This window comes from Malus sylvestris, chromosome 6 (genome assembly GCF_916048215.2).
Source record: "Malus sylvestris chromosome 6, drMalSylv7.2, whole genome shotgun sequence".
In the NCBI taxonomy this organism is placed as follows: domain Eukaryota; kingdom Viridiplantae; phylum Streptophyta; class Magnoliopsida; order Rosales; family Rosaceae; genus Malus; species Malus sylvestris.
Window position 1 is genome coordinate 30,457,948 of NC_062265.1, and position 20,428 is coordinate 30,478,375.

General features: G+C 36.1%; 3 protein-coding genes across 4 annotated transcripts; 2 read left to right on the top strand and 1 right to left on the bottom strand.

Annotated features, from left to right (window-relative positions):
- Positions 1 to 44: 44 nt before the first annotated feature.
- LOC126626234 (nucleobase-ascorbate transporter 6-like) lies at positions 45 to 5,464 on the top strand. 2 transcript variants are annotated; one of them, XM_050295477.1, is made up of 15 exons: positions 45 to 344; positions 659 to 799; positions 1,650 to 1,747; positions 1,865 to 2,041; positions 2,654 to 2,754; positions 2,898 to 2,973; positions 3,064 to 3,123; positions 3,248 to 3,432; positions 3,610 to 3,706; positions 3,802 to 3,888; positions 4,147 to 4,205; positions 4,313 to 4,404; positions 4,520 to 4,597; positions 4,704 to 4,864; positions 4,963 to 5,464. In XM_050295477.1, exons 2-15 carry the CDS (start codon positions 688 to 690, stop codon positions 5,179 to 5,181), a joined length of 1,602 nt encoding a protein of 533 aa, XP_050151434.1. In that variant the 5' UTR covers positions 45 to 344; positions 659 to 687; the 3' UTR covers positions 5,182 to 5,464. The 2 variants fall into 2 exon arrangements, with proteins under 2 accessions (XP_050151434.1, XP_050151435.1); XM_050295478.1 differs by lacking the exon at positions 45 to 344 and having other exon boundaries at positions 381 to 799.
- Positions 5,465 to 12,050: 6,586 nt separating this feature from the next.
- Positions 12,051 to 14,089, top strand: LOC126626235 (uncharacterized). The gene is made up of 3 exons (XM_050295479.1): positions 12,051 to 12,492; positions 12,796 to 12,965; positions 13,621 to 14,089. The coding sequence occupies exons 1-3, from the start codon at positions 12,174 to 12,176 to the stop codon at positions 13,735 to 13,737; spliced, it is 606 nt and encodes a 201-aa protein (XP_050151436.1). The 5' UTR covers positions 12,051 to 12,173; the 3' UTR covers positions 13,738 to 14,089.
- Positions 14,090 to 17,777: 3,688 nt separating this feature from the next.
- LOC126626236 (LIM domain-containing protein WLIM1-like) lies at positions 17,778 to 20,128 on the bottom strand. The gene is made up of 5 exons (XM_050295480.1): positions 19,786 to 20,128; positions 18,794 to 18,890; positions 18,653 to 18,687; positions 18,427 to 18,510; positions 17,778 to 18,249 (listed from the first exon to the last, which is right to left on the bottom strand). The coding sequence occupies exons 1-5, from the start codon at positions 19,921 to 19,923 to the stop codon at positions 18,037 to 18,039; spliced, it is 567 nt and encodes a 188-aa protein (XP_050151437.1). The 5' UTR covers positions 19,924 to 20,128; the 3' UTR covers positions 17,778 to 18,036.
- Between the last annotated feature and the right edge of the window lie 300 nt (positions 20,129 to 20,428).

A 20,428-nucleotide genomic window follows, 5' to 3' on the forward strand; every position in this document is an offset into this window, starting at 1 on the left:
GATTATTGGCTCGTAGAGAGAGAAAGTGAAGAGTACAATAATCCATTTTTGCTGCTCTCAATCTCAACACTTTACTTTTCTATATCATTTCACGTTCCTCTTCTATCTTCATCTCCTTCCCTTTTAACTGGTTTACTGTGCTTTTGCTCCTCTAAACACTCGGATTTGTTCCTCTCTCTCTCTCTCTCTCTCTCTCTCTCTCTCTCTATACTCTCTCTCTACACCCATCTGAGTTAACAGCTTGTAGGTGTGTGGGGTATATGGATTTTTGACTTCAGAGGAGAGCTTCCCACTGTCATATACTTTGGCTTTTGCTTCAGCTTCTTGCTGTTGTTTAAAAAAAGGTGCTTTTCTGCTTCTCTTTTTGCTTTTCCCGATTATTTTCTTTGTGCAAATTAGTATTCCCTCTTTGAACACTCCATCAAGCTTCTTGTTACACCATCACTCTCTGCTTTCTAATTTTTAATTATTTTCACAGTTCCCATCTCTATTATTTGGTAGTTTAGTGGGTTATACATGTGATTTGTTCAATCTTTTGGATCATCACTCTGCTGACTGTTCCCCCTGTTTCTGCTCACTTCAGTGGGGTTTTTGCCAGATTTGGGATCTGGGTTTTGCTTAGATTTGGGTTTTCATAGTGTTTCTGGTGTTTTTCTAGTGAGATAAAGCAAGTTCAGAGGAGGGATCATGGCAGGCGGAGGCGGCGGCGGAGCTGCAAAAGTGGATGAGCCACAACCACATCCACCAAAAGAACAGCTACCCAACATTTCTTACTGCATTACAAGTCCACCTCCATGGCGTGAGTGCCTCTAATCCCACATTCAATAGTTATTTTACTTGTTTTGCTATTTGGGATTCTAAATTTCTAAGTTTTTTTTCACGTATTAATGGTATTGTAAGATAAATGACGGATCTTTAGTTTCTGGGTGTGATTCTTTTGGATCTTTTTGGTATATCTGAAGCGGGTGTTGGATCATTCCACTCTTTAATTTATTTATTTTGTTAGATCATTCCACTCTTTAATTTATTTATTTAGGGCACGAGATTCCTGTATTTTAATTGTTGAAAGTAGCTTTTTCTTTGGTAGATACCACTTTTTGAAAAGGATATAGAAAGTCGAAATTCTATGTGCTTTTGTTTTTCTAAAAGAAATTTACTTTCTTCTTCCCCTTCTTTCCTTTTTTTTATTGGAATTGCGTTTCTGGAGGGATTTGTTTTAATCTTTACTATATTTTGTTAATTGCTTATTTGTCTATTCTTTGCTTGGGTAGCTTTACTGATTAAGTGTTAGTACTTTTTTGGGAACCCGGTATCTTGTTTTTCATTAGTCGGTAGCTAAGATTCTATCATGGCCGGATCTCTAGTCAAACTGATTCCCACCAAATTAGCATTCGGCTATGGTTTCTCGAATCTCTTTTCGGCTTTGGCAAAGCACTTCCGTTACTCTTTGGTAATGGTTCTCTAAGTTCTGTTTTACCGCCTTTATATGTTAAGGAATTAAAGGAATTCGATTTGAACATGTCACATTTCAGATATTGGGTAGTTTTAATTTTGTAGTGCAGTTGAACGTCATTACTCTTAAATCCTGTTATTACTTAATTTGTTAGTCATAAAGGATTTAACAAAATCACGGCTCATTTTTGGTCCAGCCGATGCCATTCTCCTTGGTTTTCAACACTACCTTGTGATGCTTGGAACTTCAGTTCTCATCCCCAGTGCTCTTGTTCCCCAGATGGGAGGAGGAAATGTAAGATCCAAAGAACTTTTTGCACAAATTCTAATTGACATAAGCCATATTTTGTACTTTTCTTCAAAATTGACCACCGGTATATATGTATAAACATGTCTCGCGCTATTGTTATAGGAAGAGAAGGCCAAGGTGATCCAGACCCTGCTTTTTGTGGCTGGTTTGAACACATTGCAACAGACTTTGTTTGGGACTAGACTACCCGCAGTGATTGGAGGGTCGTATACGTTTGTCCCGACCACAATTTCCATCATATTAGCTGGTCGATTCAGTGATAGTCAAGACCCTATAGAGGTTTGTTCTGAAGTCCATCCCGTTTCTTTTGAAGTCATTTTATAAACCTAATTGATTGTCACCTGGTGCATAACAAAAGGATTCATCAGGTAACTGTAGTTGTTTTTGATATGTGTCAAATGGTCGATTCAGTGATAGTCAAGACCCTATAGAGGTTTGTTCTGAAGTCCATCCCGTTTCTTTTGAAGTCATTTTATAAACCTAATTGATTGTCACCTGGTGCATAACAAAAGGATTCATCAGGTAACTGTAGTTGTTTTTGATATGTGTCAAATGGTCGATTCAGTGATAGTCAAGACCCTATAGAGGTTTGTTCTGAAGTCCATCCCGTTTCTTTTGAAGTCATTTTATAAACCTAATTGATTGTCACCTGGTGCATAACAAAAGGATTCATCAGGTAACTGTAGTTGTTTTTGATATGTGTCAAATGAACTTGCTGGAAGGCATACACTAAGTGCTGATGTACCACTTACTAGAACAGTAATTGTTTTCTAAATTTTAAAGGGAAGATGAGTTTTATGCATTCAAATATCGACAATTCTCATGCTTATCTGCACAGACTTTACTGTAGGCTTGCAGCTTGTGACTATGATTTAATGTCTTTCATTTCAGAAATTTAAGAGGACAATGCGGGCAATCCAGGGTGCTCTTATTGTTGCTTCAACTCTTCAGATAGTCTTAGGCTTCAGTGGCCTTTGGCGTAATGTTGTAAGGTTGGTTCTAAATAAGTGGCACTCAATTGTGGTTGTTAGAAAAATTAGTATGGTACTTGTGAGATTCATACAGAAATATTTCAGTTTTCTTGCTAAGCTTAAATGGTCATGGTGATTAAAGCTCTACAAAAAAATTTCTTCAGGTTTTTAAGCCCACTTTCAGTTGTTCCTTTGGTAGCAATGGTTGGTTTTGGACTCTACGAGTTAGGTTTTCCAGTGGTAAGTGTTCTTCTGAGATGTGTATGGGTGCATAATTATGGTGAATAATGTTCTGACAATTATTTCTTAATGCTTCTCCTGGATATTTAGCTTGCCAAATGTGTGGAGATTGGACTGCCAGAGCTTGTCATTGTAGTATTTATTTCTCAGGTGATGGTCCTTAAACCTGTTTGAATCCTTATATTATGTCTCTTGCCTTTGTGGCTGTTATCTTGGTAACCTTAGGGAAAATTATTCTTGTAAGGCTAATATTGTTTTTGCAATGTTGATGCAGTATATGCCCCACATAATTCACAGAGGAAAGCCTATATTTGATCGTTTCGCTGTCATATTTTCCGTGGTGATTGTGTGGATATATGCTCACCTACTCACTGTTGGTGGAGCATATAATGGTACCGGCCCAAAAACACAGACAAGCTGCCGTACTGATCGTGCTGGACTTATAAATGCTGCTCCGTGGTTAGTATGAAATGTGTTCTTAATACAGTTTTAACAGGAATTTAAGACATATTATGACGTTTAAATCCTTGATTTGCCTTCGTTAAATAGTAAATATTTGGTCACTAGCATGGCTTACGTTTTGATTGGTACCAACATTTGTTGGAAATGAATCCTTATTAGAATCTGGGTTTACAGGATTAGAGTTCCATATCCCTTCCAATGGGGAGCACCTTCCTTTGATGCTGGTGAAGCCTTTGCTATGATGGCAGCGGCTTTAGTTGCACTTGTTGAGGTTTGTACTCCTTACCTTCTTGTTCTCTTAAACTGATATTAGTTGATAAGCCAAAATTCATAATCTTCATTACTCTCTATTAATTGATAAAACAGTCCACTGGTGCTTTCATCGCTGTGTCAAGATATGCTAGTGCAACTCCAGTGCCACCTGCTATTCTGAGCCGTGGAGTTGGTTGGCAGGTATAAAGCTTATCTATATGTGAATTTTATTTTTCTACGATTTTCTTCAACATAAACTTCTCTGATGCTTCCAAACCTGAATGTGCATCAATCTATCAATGCTATCTTTCCGTTATACTGAAGAGCAAAATATAATGCAGTTGTATTTTCTCTCCCTGCATATTGGATTCAGTTGTGCATTTTGAATTGTCGAATGATCATGCTCTCCCAAAACACTTCGCGCTCTTGTGTAAATAATTGTGTAAATGCTTTTCTCAGGGAGTTGGCATTCTGGTTTCGGGCTTGTTTGGAACTGCGACTGGATCCTCAGTATCTGTGTAAGACTCTCAATAGTAAACATTTATGCTGTATAAACATCCTACTTCATCAAGTGGAATTTAGAGTTTCTCCCTTAGTTCTGAGACTTCCCTTTGTCTCTGAACAGTGAAAATGCTGGTCTTTTGGCGTTGACGCGTGTTGGCAGTCGAAGGGTTGTGCAAATATCTGCTGGTTTCATGATATTTTTCTCCATTCTGGGTAAGTTATTAACGTATGAGGTATTCTGATTTGATTGTACATTATAATTTATGTAATGGTGGCAACTATTTGCGACTGTTTTGTTTCTGTTACTCAACATTTCATCATTGTACAGGCAAATTTGGAGCACTCTTCGCGTCGATTCCAGGGCCAATCTTTGCTGCTTTGTACTGTCTGTTCTTTGCATATGTTGGTATGTCCAGCTCATTTGACATGTGCTAGCAGACATAGATGGCTCGTTCATTTTTATATCAGATTATTATATGATGTATTTATTCCATTTAATCATGCATTCACAGGTGCCGGAGGTCTTAGCTTTCTTCAGTTCTGCAACCTGAACAGCTTCCGAACAAAGTTCATATTGGGCTTCTCTATCTTCATTGGCTTGTCCGTGCCACAGTACTTCAATGAGTACACCGCCATCAACGGATACGGTCCAGTCCACACAGGAGGAAGATGGGTATGCAACTATTGTAAAAAACCCGTATAGATTTCCTTGAATCATGCAATTATTTGCTATGATCTTCACTAACATAAATGCTCACCTGTTTTTGGCAGTTCAACGATATGATCAATGTCCCTCTACAATCAGAAGCTTTTGTCGCAGGCTGCGTCGCATATTTCTTGGACAACACGCTGCAACGAAAGGATAGTTCAGTTAAGAAAGACCGAGGTAAAACGTGGTGGAACAAGTTCCGGTCCTTCAAGGGGGATTCAAGGAGTGAGGAGTTTTATTCGCTACCATTCAATCTAAACAAGTACTTCCCATCCGTATGAAGAAGCTCGTGGTTTGGAGTTTTTAAAGGGGAAGCGCGGTTACGGTGTGTACTGATATCCATCCCAAGCTCTCGATAACTTATCTGTGATCCCTCTGTTTCTTTGCTGATATATAAGATTTATCTTTCCCTAAATAGGATGTTGTTGTAGTTCGTAAATCCAACTGGGGGTGTCGATTAAAGTTAGCACTGAAGCAGTTGTGTGCTCTCCAATTTTATTTCATTTTTTCATATGTTTGATGTTACTATTCACTGTCTCAAAGACATCTGGAAATTTGGTGGCACACCCTGATTGTCAACACTTCCTTGATCACATTAGGAAATTGTAGTCTCGACAGGCGTTCCCGCTTAACATAACCATGTTCCGTAAGCGAGTCTAAGGTCGGCGATTTTTTAGTATGCTTTTGTTTATACGTCGAGATTCTTGATCTTTGGATCCTTGTTCGCGGAATTCGCGAACAAGGATATCAGATATGCTACTGATTTTTCATGACTTAGTTTGCATTTACATGAAGATTCAATGTCTTGCATCTGCAAGTGTTGGCTAGTTAACTAATACCATAGAATTGAATACGCGGGCGTAACTACATTAACTAAAGCGAATGTGCTCCTCTCAATAAAGCGCATGTGTTGGCTAGTTAACTACATTAACTAAAGCGCATTTGTTGGTTAGCTAACTAATACCATAGAACTGCAAACGGGGGCGTAACTACATTAACTAAAGCGAATGTGCTCCTCTCAATAAAACCGAGACCAACTTCCACTTTCCACATGGAACTATAGAAGTTGGCGTAGCTACAATAACTAAAACAAATGTGCTCCTCTCAATAAAACCGAGACCAATTTTCCCTCTTCACAGTTTAGATTGGTTTATTTTTTATTTTTATTTTTTATTATTTTTTTTTATGGACCAAGAAAAGAACATAACATAAAAAAACTTTGTGGTCCATCTAACAAGTTGGAGGAGCATTTGGATATATCAGATTTGGATTTGGAATGAATTCAATTATCTGTGTTATTGGTGGATCCAAAATATGGTGAGACCCACTGTAGTGTGGTTGATCCAGACAATTTCTTAGAGCCCAATTACACCATACCCACTTAAATCCCACTCCAATTAGCAAGCAGATTAGAGCATAGGTATCTCTTTGATAGGAGATTCTTTAATTCCAACCTACATATGTTCATCCTTGCCACTTGACCATTGGTTAATTGAACAAACAAACAGCCAACCTGGTTAAAAAGAAAATAAAAATGTGTTAGTTATTCTCGAGGGGTACTAGATTCATTTGCTCATCTTGTAATGCATCAACATTTAACAGCTGCTCAAGTCTGTCGATCTCCAACAAATTAACATCTGACTCACAGTTATTCACAAGGAGAACCGAAGCTGGCATCATTCTAAATTATCTGAAAATCTCCCAAAAAGTAGGAGAAATTTTCCAAAGGTGATGATTAAGGGTGATAAACTAGACAGCCCATAATTCAATTTGATAAAAATTCTTATGTTCGGAATAAAGAGGAGACGTCTTACTCGACGACCACTTCACCAATTTAAGCACTTATTTTTAATAATTCAAAAAAGAAAAGAAAAAAACGTCCATTCCAAATTAACAACGCTCTCCGTTTTGTAAGGGTCGGAGCAACGTTTATAGTACATAGCCTTATCCTTATTTTGTAAAGAGACTGTTTTTACGATTTCAACCCATAAACTTTCAGTAACAAATGAGCAACATTTCCGTTGCGCCAAAACTCACCTTAAAAAAAGAAGAAGAGAAAACTACTTAAAATACAAGCGAGAGAATTTTATTAGGATATCTTCATGGCTTTTGGTCACAGATTAGGGGTACAAAAAACAGAAGAAACAAAAACCAGCAAATTAATCAAATCTCCCGACATCCTATTTGCTGTTTGGTATGGGAAATTAATAGAAATCCAACGTTTTATTGCCTAATGGAAATGACAATGCATGGGACCTACAAATTAATACAGAATGGGAAAGAAACAAAAAACAAGTCGGACCATACAAAAATTCCCAGGAAACACTCATCTCCTAGCTGCTGCTGTTTGGTGGGAGGTCCAATTAGAGAGAGAGCGTCGAATGCATGCCAAGGGAATGGCAATTGGACCTACACTATTGTTACTGTTCCTATCCACGATCCACCCACTTCAATTCATGAAAAGGGAAGAGGAAGTCAATTGCAATCCATTCGTTTTTGGCATGGATAACATAAGCATATCCGGTGATTGAAGTAAAAATTATGTAGTTACAACTATCACATTTAGTTTTGAATGAGAAAAAGAAGTGAGGAACTCTCTTTTCGACTCTGACTTTTCCACTCCAGTTGTTCATTTTCTTTCTCTATGTGTGTATATGTATATATTATATATATGAATTTGGTTGTAATATGTTGATCAATATCTTTCATATAATGTTTACGATCTAGGATACAGAAGAACCAACTTGATGAAAATTTTGCTTTAATATAGGACAATATCTTGCTATGCGGACTATGATGTGACAGTATAAGATTTAACTAAGATTAAAGCTAAGCAATAATCTTAGTTTGTTAATTATGAGATTAAGATCTAGTTACAAGAGTCAAAGTTGTATGATGCTGAATGATTACTGTTTCTCCACTCCAATTGCACCTATACTAATGTGGGTTTTCCCGGGTAGATGTCCAAGTTTTAATGAATTTCTTTCTGGATTTGCAAGCTTTTACCACTAAATATATGCTTTTGTTAATTATAATCAGAATACCTCCTCTTGTCATGTGTAGTATTTCAAGATTTTGAAATGTACAATTTGTCACGTGATATCATTCTTGATTTCACATGAGATTGGCCAAGCATGTGCACAAATGTAAAACAAGAAAGTGCATTTACACCAATAACCGATTTTTATATATTTCCTACTGTTATGGAATTGAATATGTGTAAAAATCTAGGCATTGCATTCGATTATCGTAAAATAGTCAAAATATGTGTACAAATCTAGCCATTGCAATTTGATATATTAACTAATGGGAGATTACGTAACATCGCTCTTTTTACACAAGTTTTTCAAAAGTTTTTGTGAGGCCACTTCATATGTATTTCAATGGTCCGAACCGTCTATCTTTTAGATCTTCTTTCAAAGATCATGTCTACCAAAGATCATCTAAATCTGAAACTACATATGACCGTTGAATGAATGCTTTAGGGTTCCTTTGTATAACCACATTTGTCAATTTCCTTCCGTACAAATGAATATGTATTAATAGTTTTGGATTTGTTTAATTTTTTGTAAGGATGATCTTTGAATGACATTTTAAAAGATAGATGTCTGGATCGTTAAAATACATTAGGGAGTGGACTCCACAATAATAGAAGTAAAAAATTCTATAAAAAAAATAGTGTCAAGAATCTGTCCCATTAATTAATACCGATGTGAAGCCAAATTAGCAAAAACTTTAGTGATAAAACACTTATTTTTATATTTCCGTTCTTATAACTTCCTTCCGAGAAACAAAAACATTATCTTGCGTAAAAATTAGTAGCAACTAAAAATAATATTAATTTAAAATAATATAGGATTTTGGTGATTAATTTGTAAGACTAAAGTTGATACAAAAATCATTTTTAAGGCAGATATAGGAGAGACCATATCAATTGCTAGCCATATTTCAGAGACAGAAAAATCAGATAGAGTGGTGGTTCCACTTTTCCTTGATCTTGTAGTATGACTATTGTTTGCTCCTATCAACAACCGAGCATGGAACCTTAAAGTGGTCCCGACCCCATTGCAATATCATGGCAATTGGTCAAGCATGGAGAGGGATTTTGAAACACAATTATTTCCCCTAAGCAATCATATGATACAGTGGTTACCTCTAAATCCTAAAAGCTTCAAATAATGCTTGTCAAAATCTTATTAGAAAATAATGAAGAGAACGAATGCATTGTATTACATGCTATTACTATATGAAAAATGTTAGGGAGATCATATTTTTAGATCATATTTAGCAGATCATATAATGTGATGGATAATGGTTGGATACATTCTTAATGATTTAAACAAGAAATCCAACCATTAATTACCACATCATATGGTCTTAGATGGTCTCTTAGCGTCATCCTTTTGAGGTTTGTTCTTGAAATGTTCAAAGTTTGAATTTTTAATAATGTTTTATTGAAAAAAAAAGTGTCTCGGAGTCTCTTCCTACGTTTTGATCTCTCCTTACTATAGATATAAAAACAAGAGGTATTGAATCTGTAAAAATGATATGTTTACGTACTTAAAAATAGTTGAAATAAATATTCCAACTATTTCAGTTTTTGACATTTTCTATGTTTACCTTCTCTACGTTTACTAACACATGTGAAACTAAGACATTTCCAGCATTACAAATTCTTAATTTATACTTGGGGAATATACATTATCTTAAGTATTTTTATCATATCATAATGTATGACATACACTAAACTCCACGATAAATACTGAGATGTATAGTTATATGTTAGGATTTACCTACTCGAATTCTTTATCGCCACTCTTTCTGACTTCCCTAGTTTAAGCAAATAAACATGGCAGAAGATGAGCATGCGCAGGAGATTGTTTTTCTAATCCGAAGATGTTGCTTTGGTTGGCCGCCATGGAAAGAAAATAAAAAAAGCAGAAGCAGAAAGCCAGAAGCCCGAGCTTTGGCTACCACTTTAGGGAAGTCCTTTTGTAACGTAAACGGTAAATCAGAGCGACCGAAGCTCCGATCCGCTCACATGCATGCGACACGTACTCATGTCACGTGTTCTAAAGCTGAGACTTCTCAAACTGTGAATCCAAATAACATGGATGTAGGATTTTCTTCCATCCAAATCTCTTCCCTTTTCTCTCCTATCCTCTATCATTTTTCTATCTTTCTCTCTTTATAAAAACACAAGATGTTAACGTTATTTAATTGTGACTATTTAAATAAAAAAAAAAGAGAAAAAAAGAGGTTAATTGGAGGAGAGGGAATCCTAGCTAGTTCAGCAGCATGACCTATGGGGCCACACCACCTCCCTCAAAGAAACCGCAAAGCTTCTTCACGTTTTTATCCAGGTTTTGTAGGAAACCCTAAAAACTGAAACTGGAAACAGTGCTCACGCTTTGTTATCTTCTTCTCTTTTGGTCGTGTTTGATGGGCAATGCGAAACAAAACGGCAGCGTCCTGGTCTGGTGGTCTAATGGCTTCTGGTACAGTGTCACGCTAGGCATGAGGGCGTGCAATAATGGAATATAATAAAATGAATTGTTATTATTATTATTATTGTTTGATGCTCTTTGATATTTATGGGGTCTTTTTCATTTGTGGTCCTATAGAATTATATTAATTTATATGGGGCATGCTATTGGTAGCTTTTAAATTTATCAATACGTTTTGGAATTGAAAAGTCACAATGTTGGTAGGTCTTAGTTTTCTGATGGAACCATATGTGGATTACAATTTAAGGCCTTCGTTATGAAGTAAAGATTTAACGATAAAAAATAAAAATAAAGTGGAAAAATATATATTCAGTTATTGAGGAAAAAAAAATCGATGTGAATGTTCTCTTGGCCATTAGGTGACCAATTGAATCGTCACTTACTTTTGAACTTGATGTTAAGGTGATTTAATATATAAGAGCACATGTTTACTTAACATAATTGTGAGAAGAGGGAATTGGAAAATGTAGAAATATGAGAGGCAAGGTAGTATCCCTACTTCCTAGTTGATATAATTCGTTTTTTTAAAGGGGACCAATTGGTGGTTTCGCCACGTCAGTCCATCTTTTCAGGGACTAGAAAAATCCACAGAGGCATTTCAACCTCTTCTTGGCCAGCATCTTTCACCAATGACAAGAATCGAACTCAAGACGTGTTGTGTGGAATACGGGCCTAGTATTTGTCCCCAACCACTGGGCCATCCCGTGGTGGTTCTAGTTGATATAATTCTTGATTTTTGGTATTTGATTACGAATTTTAAAATGTAAACTCAATTATTTCAATTCAATATGTGTTTACATATGGAAAAGTTAAGAAGTGAAATAATTTTCACAGCCATAGTTTAATAAACGCAAAAAACTCGAAAGTCAAAATGATTCCAATTCATATTTGCTGTAAGCAAACATGGTCTAAAATAATATATTTTTATTCTTAATCGCTAAGACGCGAGAGCATATGAAATCGTTTTTATAATCTAGCTCTAATATCATCCTAAAATGTAAATATATAGAGCAAAACCAATAATGTAGTGAAACGATATTTGGGAGGTGAGAATCAAATTTTCAATCAATGTTATTAATGTAAAGATAATATTCTTTGGTTGAAAAAGGAGCTACGACATAATATTCTAAGTCTGGACTCAAGTCGATCCTCATGAACAAAAACATAATATTTAATTTTTGCATGACTATTTCATTTTCGGCATGAACAATAAAAATCTAGTAGTGTAGATAATTTTTATGCAATCTAGTAGCATCGATTATACCTAAGAATTTTTTTGACTGTTGCGTGCATTTTTATCAACACAGACGCGTGGGAGAAACATAATGTTGTGATGCTGTTCTTTCATCTGGTGAAGTGGCAGTAACGCCCAAACGTTAGACGACTTGTCGCAGTTGTTAAGCATCTAATTGTTTTTTCAAAGCATCTATTAAGCAACCACCCTTGTAGGGTCCAAACTTCTCTTTTGTCCAGCCAGCCAATTACATATCTCCACGTCATAGAAAATTGGACCTAAATCACTAAACTAACCCTAATCAGACCTTAATTATCTTTTGGACCTTAATTACAGAAGTAATATAAGCAAGGATATGCAAAGGATGGTAAGTGGATGTTGGTGGGTGGCTATAAAGAGCTTGTTGTAGAGCTCAAACCACGTCCTCTTTCCCCTATCTTCTCATCCCTTTTCTTCAACTTCACTCTAGAGAGAGAGAGAGAGAGAGAGAGAGAGAGGAGAGAGAGGAGAGAGAGAGGAACTAGAGGGAGAAATGGGAAATTGTCAGGCAATTGATGCAGCAACACTGGTAGTACAACACCCAAGTGGGAAAGAAGAGAAGTTCTATGGGGAAGTGAGTGCAAGTGAGATCATGAAGATGAACCCTGGCCACTATGTTGCTCTTCTCATCTCCACCACCTTGTGTCCCTCCAATCCCACCACCGACACTGGCGGTGACCGGAAATACAAGAATTCGAGTCCAAACGACAACAAGAATACCGCTTCTTCGGTTCGAGTGACGCGCATAAAGCTCCTCAGGCCAACCGAATCTCTTGTTCTTGGCAAAGTTTACAGACTCATCGCCACTCAAGGTTTGCACTTTTTGCTCAATTTCTGTAATACTATTCTAAACTATTCTAATCAACGGGACGACCTTGACCAACTAAGTCGGCAACTAAGGATTGGTTATGGTTGAGGTTATGATACACAGTCCTTACCAACTAGAGTTGAGGGCGACAGATTGCCATAATCCTTAGTTAAAGCGGCACACTATCATAACCAACTAGCTTAATTCAAATTCCCGCACTTTGTTAGGTTTAATCTTCTTATTTTTGTACTCACTTATCCTTTTAAATTGTGAGAGTTTAATTAAATCGTGGTTTTTGGGTTTTTAGAAGTGATGAAGGGATTGTGGGCAAAGAAACAAGCGAAGGTGAAGAGAAATAACAATCATCGGGTGGAAGGAGAGCAGCAGCCACAAGTAGAGAGGGTGATGAGAGAGAAGCAAGTTCTGACATCAGGCAGAAGATCTGAGACTTCTGAGCTGCTGGAGAAGGACATCCAGGTAATTAAAATTTGATTTAACAAATTTATCCTCCTTGATTATTAATTAGGTCCGTACATCTGATCCCTCTGTCACATTTCGAATAGATTCTCTTTTACAATTGCATACATGGCGAGTCTCTTAATCAACTAGGAGTTGAACACAAAACTTCAAGTTTAGGGTCAAACGCTCTTAATTACTGAACTTAAGCCTTTTTCTTTTGACGGAAGTCGAAAACAAAATCTCAGATTTAAAGTTAAACGCTCTTAATCACTGAACTGCAAACCCCTTCCTTTTGAGCTGAGCTTTGATTGTGCTTGAAGTGGTCAATCTCATTTTGTTGACTAATCATGTTTTTAGTGAAAAATAATTATTTAGACAAGTTCATAACTAAAGAAGATTCCTTGATTTGTTAAATCAGCATAAAATCAGGGAAAGAGCAATGAGTTTTCCTCCTGTAACGGCCTAAATCATTAAGTAGATGAATAAATAAACAAAATTATAAAATGCTTTGAAACTCCCTTCAGTACTGTGCTAAATGTATAAACAAATATAATCAATAAATAATTGAAGGAACCAATAAATAAATAAATATTAATTTGGATTAATTGTGCTGTTAATGCACTGATTAAGTGAAAATCACTATCTAATTAATCATGTCAAACATTTTCAACAGGTGAATAACAAACGTGAGAGAGCCCACCGACCAAGAACAGCAACAACATCAAGAACGTGGCAGCCCTCATTACACAGCATCTCAGAGGCTGCAAGTCGAGATATCAATGTCTCCTAATCTTCCCACATGACGCGTAAGCAACTCAGTGGAGTAGTAGTGGATCAATCAGTACTCCACCTGCAGAAGATGAAGATCAAAGCTCCTCCTGATGTGCAGCATGAGGAGTTCTTTTGATTTGAAAAACCAGCAGGGCACATTTAAGAGTGCAGGTAGAAAGGGGTGGTCTTCAGGTGAAGGGATTTGGGTTAAGTTGTGTACAGAAAGGGGTGGAATGTCTAGAATTAATTAGTGAAGAGAATTTTTTTTTTTTTAAATGAAAGTTTAGTTCAAGAAGAAAATTGCTTTGGTTTGATTTGGTTCCTTGGTTAATTAATAGTTGTTAAATAAATTTAGTTTACTAGCTCACGAATCATACCTTGCAGATTGCTTTTGAACCAGAATATATAATGGCCAAAGGTTCAGAATTTGTTCATATCAAGATTTAAGAGAAAAAATTTAGAGTAATGGATCACCAATCTTATCTCACTCATTATATCGCATCGCATTTAATGAGCGAGATAAGGTGATGGAGATTCATCCTATTACAAGTAAGAACATCTCTCGAATTAAAAGCAGCGATATGATATTGAGTGAGATTGAATGACGCGGCTTTATGAGCGAGAGATAGAGTGATGGAGATTTATCCTTCATTACATGTAAGAATTAATCTCCTCCAAATCAGGCTAAGTTTAAGTTTCAGACAACTACCAAATTGTTGTACAAAATTTCAGATAAAGAATTTTGATTCTATGAAAGCTGCTATATATGTCAAGAAGAGATGGAAAAAGTAAAATTTTTATCATATAATGCTGCATGCACACAGCCATCATAGTCAGGCTGCAGATCTAGGGATAATGTAATTATATCCATGTCCCTAATGTCTCATATAATTACCCGAAAGCTTACTTATTCCGGGACCAGGTGTACACGTCCTCCATACCTCTACGTTATATCTCACTTCACGTGATTCACGTAAAGAACAAGAAAAAATATTGTATTCTTTCTCATGTAACTCAAGTGAGGAATGAAATAAAAGCATGTCACATCGTATATAACACGTGACTGATATATATATTCCGTTACAGATGAGTCATACTTCCTAATTATACTCAAATTAAGATGTTTAAAGGGAAGAAATATCTCAGCATCCAACTACAGAAAATATTCTCAATCAGCAAAACAAAACAACAGTAAGCTGCTAGCTATATAAGGTTGCAAAGTTAGCTTTAATCATCAAAAGCCTGTACTTTTTGACATCTTCTAACCAATGTAAACGCAAACGCAAAGGTAAAAAGGAAACTTCCCAACAACACAACATCATTGATTTGATTCCTCATCTTTTTGCCATTCGTTGTATCAGAGCAAGACAGACCAAAAATAACAAAGCAAAAGACGGCTTTTCGCTTTTCCTTTTTATTTTTATTGTTTTTTAAATTTATTTGCTCCACTTCGCTCATATGAATGAGAGATTTTTCAATGTGACAGGCACATGAGATGATACATCACATATAATTAAATAAATAATGAGATGTGTGTGTTAAAAAGTTAATAACTTAAAAAATAAAATTTTCGACCACTTATAGAAAAACATATAATGTAACATCCGTGTTTCCGTCACAATTAAAAATTTCTCCACATGAAGAGCTTTTGAAGTAGGACAAGACAATTGCAAACAGCTCACACGAGGCTGCTTTTGCTTAGGCATGCAACTTACTCTCTCAGTTGATTATTTATGCATTTTTTAGGGATTCTGGGGTCCTCAGATTATTCCATGAAATAAGTGATATCCCACTCGTTTGCCATTGTTGCCCACTTTCTCAATATGCCATGCATATTTTTGGGTTGCTTAATCTAGGCTATCCCCTTTTCTGTTAACAAAAATGATATTTTAAACCACTCTAATTTATCGGAAGGAAGATTCGAACAGATGCAAGTGGTTTTCGTAACCAACCCTTTAAAGAACACTTAAGGATGGAGCCACCTTGGGCCCAAGGGGCAGATTCCCCAACTAAGTTTTTTTGGTGAAAAAAAAAAAAAACATACTAGTGACATTAGCGAGGTGCATCATTAGTTTACTTGTTTTTGACATTAGCATTAACTCTTTCATAGCTACTGCCAAAGTTGAAAGAACATTTTTGGTCATGAAATTTCTAAAGAATTGAATAAGAAATCAGAGAGATATTTGATAGTAATGGTAATGAAGTTGTCATGCAACGCTTTCAAAACATGAAAAATGCGTCGAGAGATATTGCAATATGTTGTATGAAAAATCTTATAGAAAAGTATTTTGTTTAATAAATTCTTTAACTTCTTAATTTGTAACATTTTTGTTTGAAAATGTTCCCATCCAAACAAATCTATGACTTCTTCCCTGAGAAGAACACTTTGAGTTCTTTCTAAATATACCTTACTTTCTTCTCACTATCTCTTTTAGCTGCATCCAGTTACTTCATTTCAAAGAGACTTAATCTACAATTATTTTTTCAAAATGGTTGCAGAGATACTTTTCTTTATGGAATATGATTCTCTTCCCTCCTCTTTCCATCCCCTTCCATCTCCTCCTCTCACATTCTCTTATTTTGTCTTTCTCTTGCTATAAAAAATTAATATAAGATGTTGACGTGACTTAACTGTGACCGTTCAAAATTAATATAAGATGTTGACGTGGCTTAACCGTGACCGTTCAAATAGGAAGGAAGGGAAAGAGAGGGAAAAAAAGAGAGGAGGGAATCCTACTCCTTTCTTTATATATAAGACAGAGAGTGAGAGAGAACCCTCTGGGGCATTCATCTTTCTTGCAAAACCAGCATGCACTAGCATATGAACAAGTTCTCCAAACATTTAATTCGTGTGCGTACCAAGGGAAAGTGGACTTTTGGGGGGAAAAAGTGGGGCAAGCCCATAACAATCAACAAAAGTTCTTGGCCTAGAGGGTTATCACAAAATGTTTGAGGAGAAATTTATCATTGTAATCGGAATACGAGTGGTATATCACATATTTTTATATAAATGGTAGAAAATTTTAATATTTAAGTTGTTAACTTTTAAACACATATATCTCACCATTTGTGACATGTGGTGTATCACCCTGTATTCCGATCACACTAAAAAATCTCTCATGTTTTAGGCCTGTCTTTTGTTTAGGAAGATCTCTCCAACAACACCATCAATTTAGGAAATTCACAAAATTAACTGAGAAACGATAATTACACATTGTCTTCTCTTTTCAATTTAATGGGAAAAAAATAACGAAAAATGCGTAGGAGAAAAAAAATAGTGTGGTTATCATTTTTCAACCAATAATAATAGCTTCTCGACACGTTAGGTGTATGATATCCTGACTATACGAGACTATTTGGTATTAGTATATTGGGGGAACATCGACAATATCCACATAATATGTAGATGATCTTCATACAAACTACGGTGATAGTATTTTCTACTATAATGATGCTATTTGAAAATATTCCTACTATAATAGTGTAATTGAGAGAGATTTTTCAATGTGTCGTGATCACGCCTGGTCATCAAGTGTCATAATACGAGTGGTTGGAAATATTTTTTTTCAAATATCCAACCACTTGTATTATGACACTTGGTGTACCGGTTTTTTTTTCAAATATTTAACTACTTGTATTATAACACTTGGTGTTCCGCTGCCAAAAATTCCACACTTCCAATAAAGTATTACAATTTATAAGTTCTTGCATTTAGTGTTCACTTTTTCAAAATACAAGTGATAATCTAGTTTAAACTAATTTAAACTGTGGGAGTGAGATTTGAAATTTTGAACTCAGATATATAGGAAAAAGCACATCCGCTCTATCCAATATGCACGTCTGCATATTTAGTTTTCAATCAAATTTTCAAGCCTTTGCTGTTCGGAACTGAAGAAACCAACCAGTCCTTTATGCAGAATACAAATACATGGCTCCTATTGGCAAGTCCGTCAACTTCTACATTGAGGAAGGATGTATATATATACTAAGAAATTTAAGAAGAGGTGACAGAAAGTTGGATTTCTTAGGCAAGGATGAGGATGAAAGATAAATAAGAAATTACGGCCAATAGCTATTCTATTCGAAAACTATGCATTAACTTGCAGTATATCATCCATTCAAACTCAAACTCAAACTCAAAAATTTGCAACAATGCAGCAATACAAATTTTTGTACCCGACAGTGCAACACATTACATAGAAATAGAAAAAAACAGAACCTGAATAGATCTTCTTGTACATGCTACAAGTTGGACTCTTGCTCAGAAACTCCGCGGTGAGAGTGATCAGTCTCAGTGTGAAAAGTTTTGATAGAATTACTAAGCCTCTGCGTCTGTATTCTCAGTCACCTCTTTAACTTCGTCATGCTTGCTAAGCTGGCTGAAGTTTCCCTTCTCCTTGAAGAGTTGGCTATGGTGATGCCTGCAGTAGAGACGATGCTCATGAGCTACATAGTTTGATGGACTGATCACACAGCCTCCATGACTGCACCTGAAGCAAGGTTTATGGTATGATGTGCCGTCAACAGCCACCTGGAACAAGAAGTAAGCAGGTTATAGAATGCAGGATTCTACAATGTCACACCGTCTATATATTAATAACGCATTTTAACATCGGCAATTGTTTATATGGGAAAGGGACAGATCCAAGAGAGCTGACATATAGTTTGGATTGAGGAAGCTCATCGTTATGTTGAAACAGAAATCTACCTTTTCGATAAGGTAAACTGTTTTCTTGCAAGCAACACACTTGTCTTGAGTACCAGCAAATAAGTTCGAAACTTTACTGTTGGTCTGTGTACTGGAAATAGTTAGCGTAAATATAAAAACTTCCACAAAGAAGGGTTAAATCCCATAAATAAATTACTTTTTTTCAATTAACTTGGAAAATTCTATGAAGGAAAACGCAAAAGAGTTAGCAGGTGAAGGCAGGTACCTGATCGGATCTTTCTCGAACAGTTTTTGGTATACCTATAAAACAATAATTGGGAGAAAAAAAATAATCCAACATTACAAATTAGCCAGAAGTTATAAGCATACGAAAATATGTGTTAAGACAACTTGAGCAGCTTATCACCTTCAAAACTTTTATCCAAGCTGCCAGTCATCTTAAATAGCTGATCAAAGTGAGGCTTGCAATATAAAACACCCTCAAAGGAGGAATAGTTACTGAGCTGCACAGACAGAAGTAAATAAGGATAAACGTATCAGACATCTCATAAATATCACACCTACAACAAGAGAAGCAGAGTTAAACTTTTCCATTTTTAAAAGATCAAACATTCACACAGAATTCAATGTGACAAGCAGGTGCCTTGTTTCTGAATAACATACAAATTTCAAATTCGAAACAACATTAACTCTAAAAGGGTCCACTCGATTTCAAAAACTCTGTTTTTGAGAACCTATATGACAATTCGGAAACCTAGAAGACATCATGGATTCATGGTTGGCAATCTAGTGAGCACATTGCTACCAACATTCAATGCTAAGGTGAAAATTGCAGAATAGTTGTTTCCCTCAGCTTGATACTCAATACCTTCTGTGTTTTGAACAAGTATTTGGCCTTACAGAGGTTCTTGATCAAGTTTAATTTGGAGGGTAAAATTGATACTGGGGTGAATTACCATTCTTGATCAAACTCACAATTCAAAATCAATCTTACTTCTACCAACAGAGAAAGCACTTTCTCAAATGTGTAGAATTTAGGAAAAAGCACTTCAAGAACAGAGTCAATGCAGGTAAATTTAAGATGTATCAAATGTAGAGATCTCAATCCTTAACACAGCATTGCAAGACACAAAATTACAATTCAATCCCCAATGGATCTATGCCCACATCCAAAGATCAGTCAATTGCTTGTGCTAACCAGGACTCTAAGCAGCTAAATAGCTTCTTATATTTATCAAACAAGTCCATCCAATTCCACCATGATCATCAAATCTCACAATTTAATAAAATAAAATAAAACAAAAAAAAACCAATTCAGTAAATCACTTATTGAGCACAAAAAGAAGCAAAAAAGCATCAGAAACCATGAAATAAAAGCTAAAGTGAGTGTGTATATACCTTGAGGGTGCCCTTGCAGTGGTGGCATCTGAAGCAAGCCTTGTGGTAGATTTTCTTGTCAGCAGTGAGCTGATCAACCAAGTATACTGTCTTCTCACATGCTTTGCACTTCTGCGTCGTCCCTGCAAATGTTGCCATCCCCCCAAAAAAATTCACACACCCAATAATCAATCTTCTCTTCCCACCACCAATCCAAATCCCAAAATTCTCTCTCAAGACACAAACTTTTTCAGACCCACTGCCCAAAAAACTTTCCTTTTCTCTCTCCTCTCACTTTCTCTCTCTTTCAGTTTTTGAGTCCAAGGTTTACAGCTCAGACAAACACACAGGAAAAATGTGGAAATGGCTTGTGATGGTGATGGGTTTATATTTTTGAACTTGGCCCAATCATATTTGGTAGCCGGACACTCTGAGGGGTAGTTTGGTAAATATCCATCCAAAATTGAATTTGGCTCCACCAAACCAAATTCCAAGCAAACTGACCTTTTGTCCTCATTTGGGACACGTGTCCTTCTGTTGGGTGTGGAAAAAAATTATTGGGACGTGATATTCACGCATACCATTTTACTTCTCATACACATTTTTTATTTTCTATAATTGAAGAAGATCAACGAATAGAAATTATCAAGGATGTGTGAGAAGT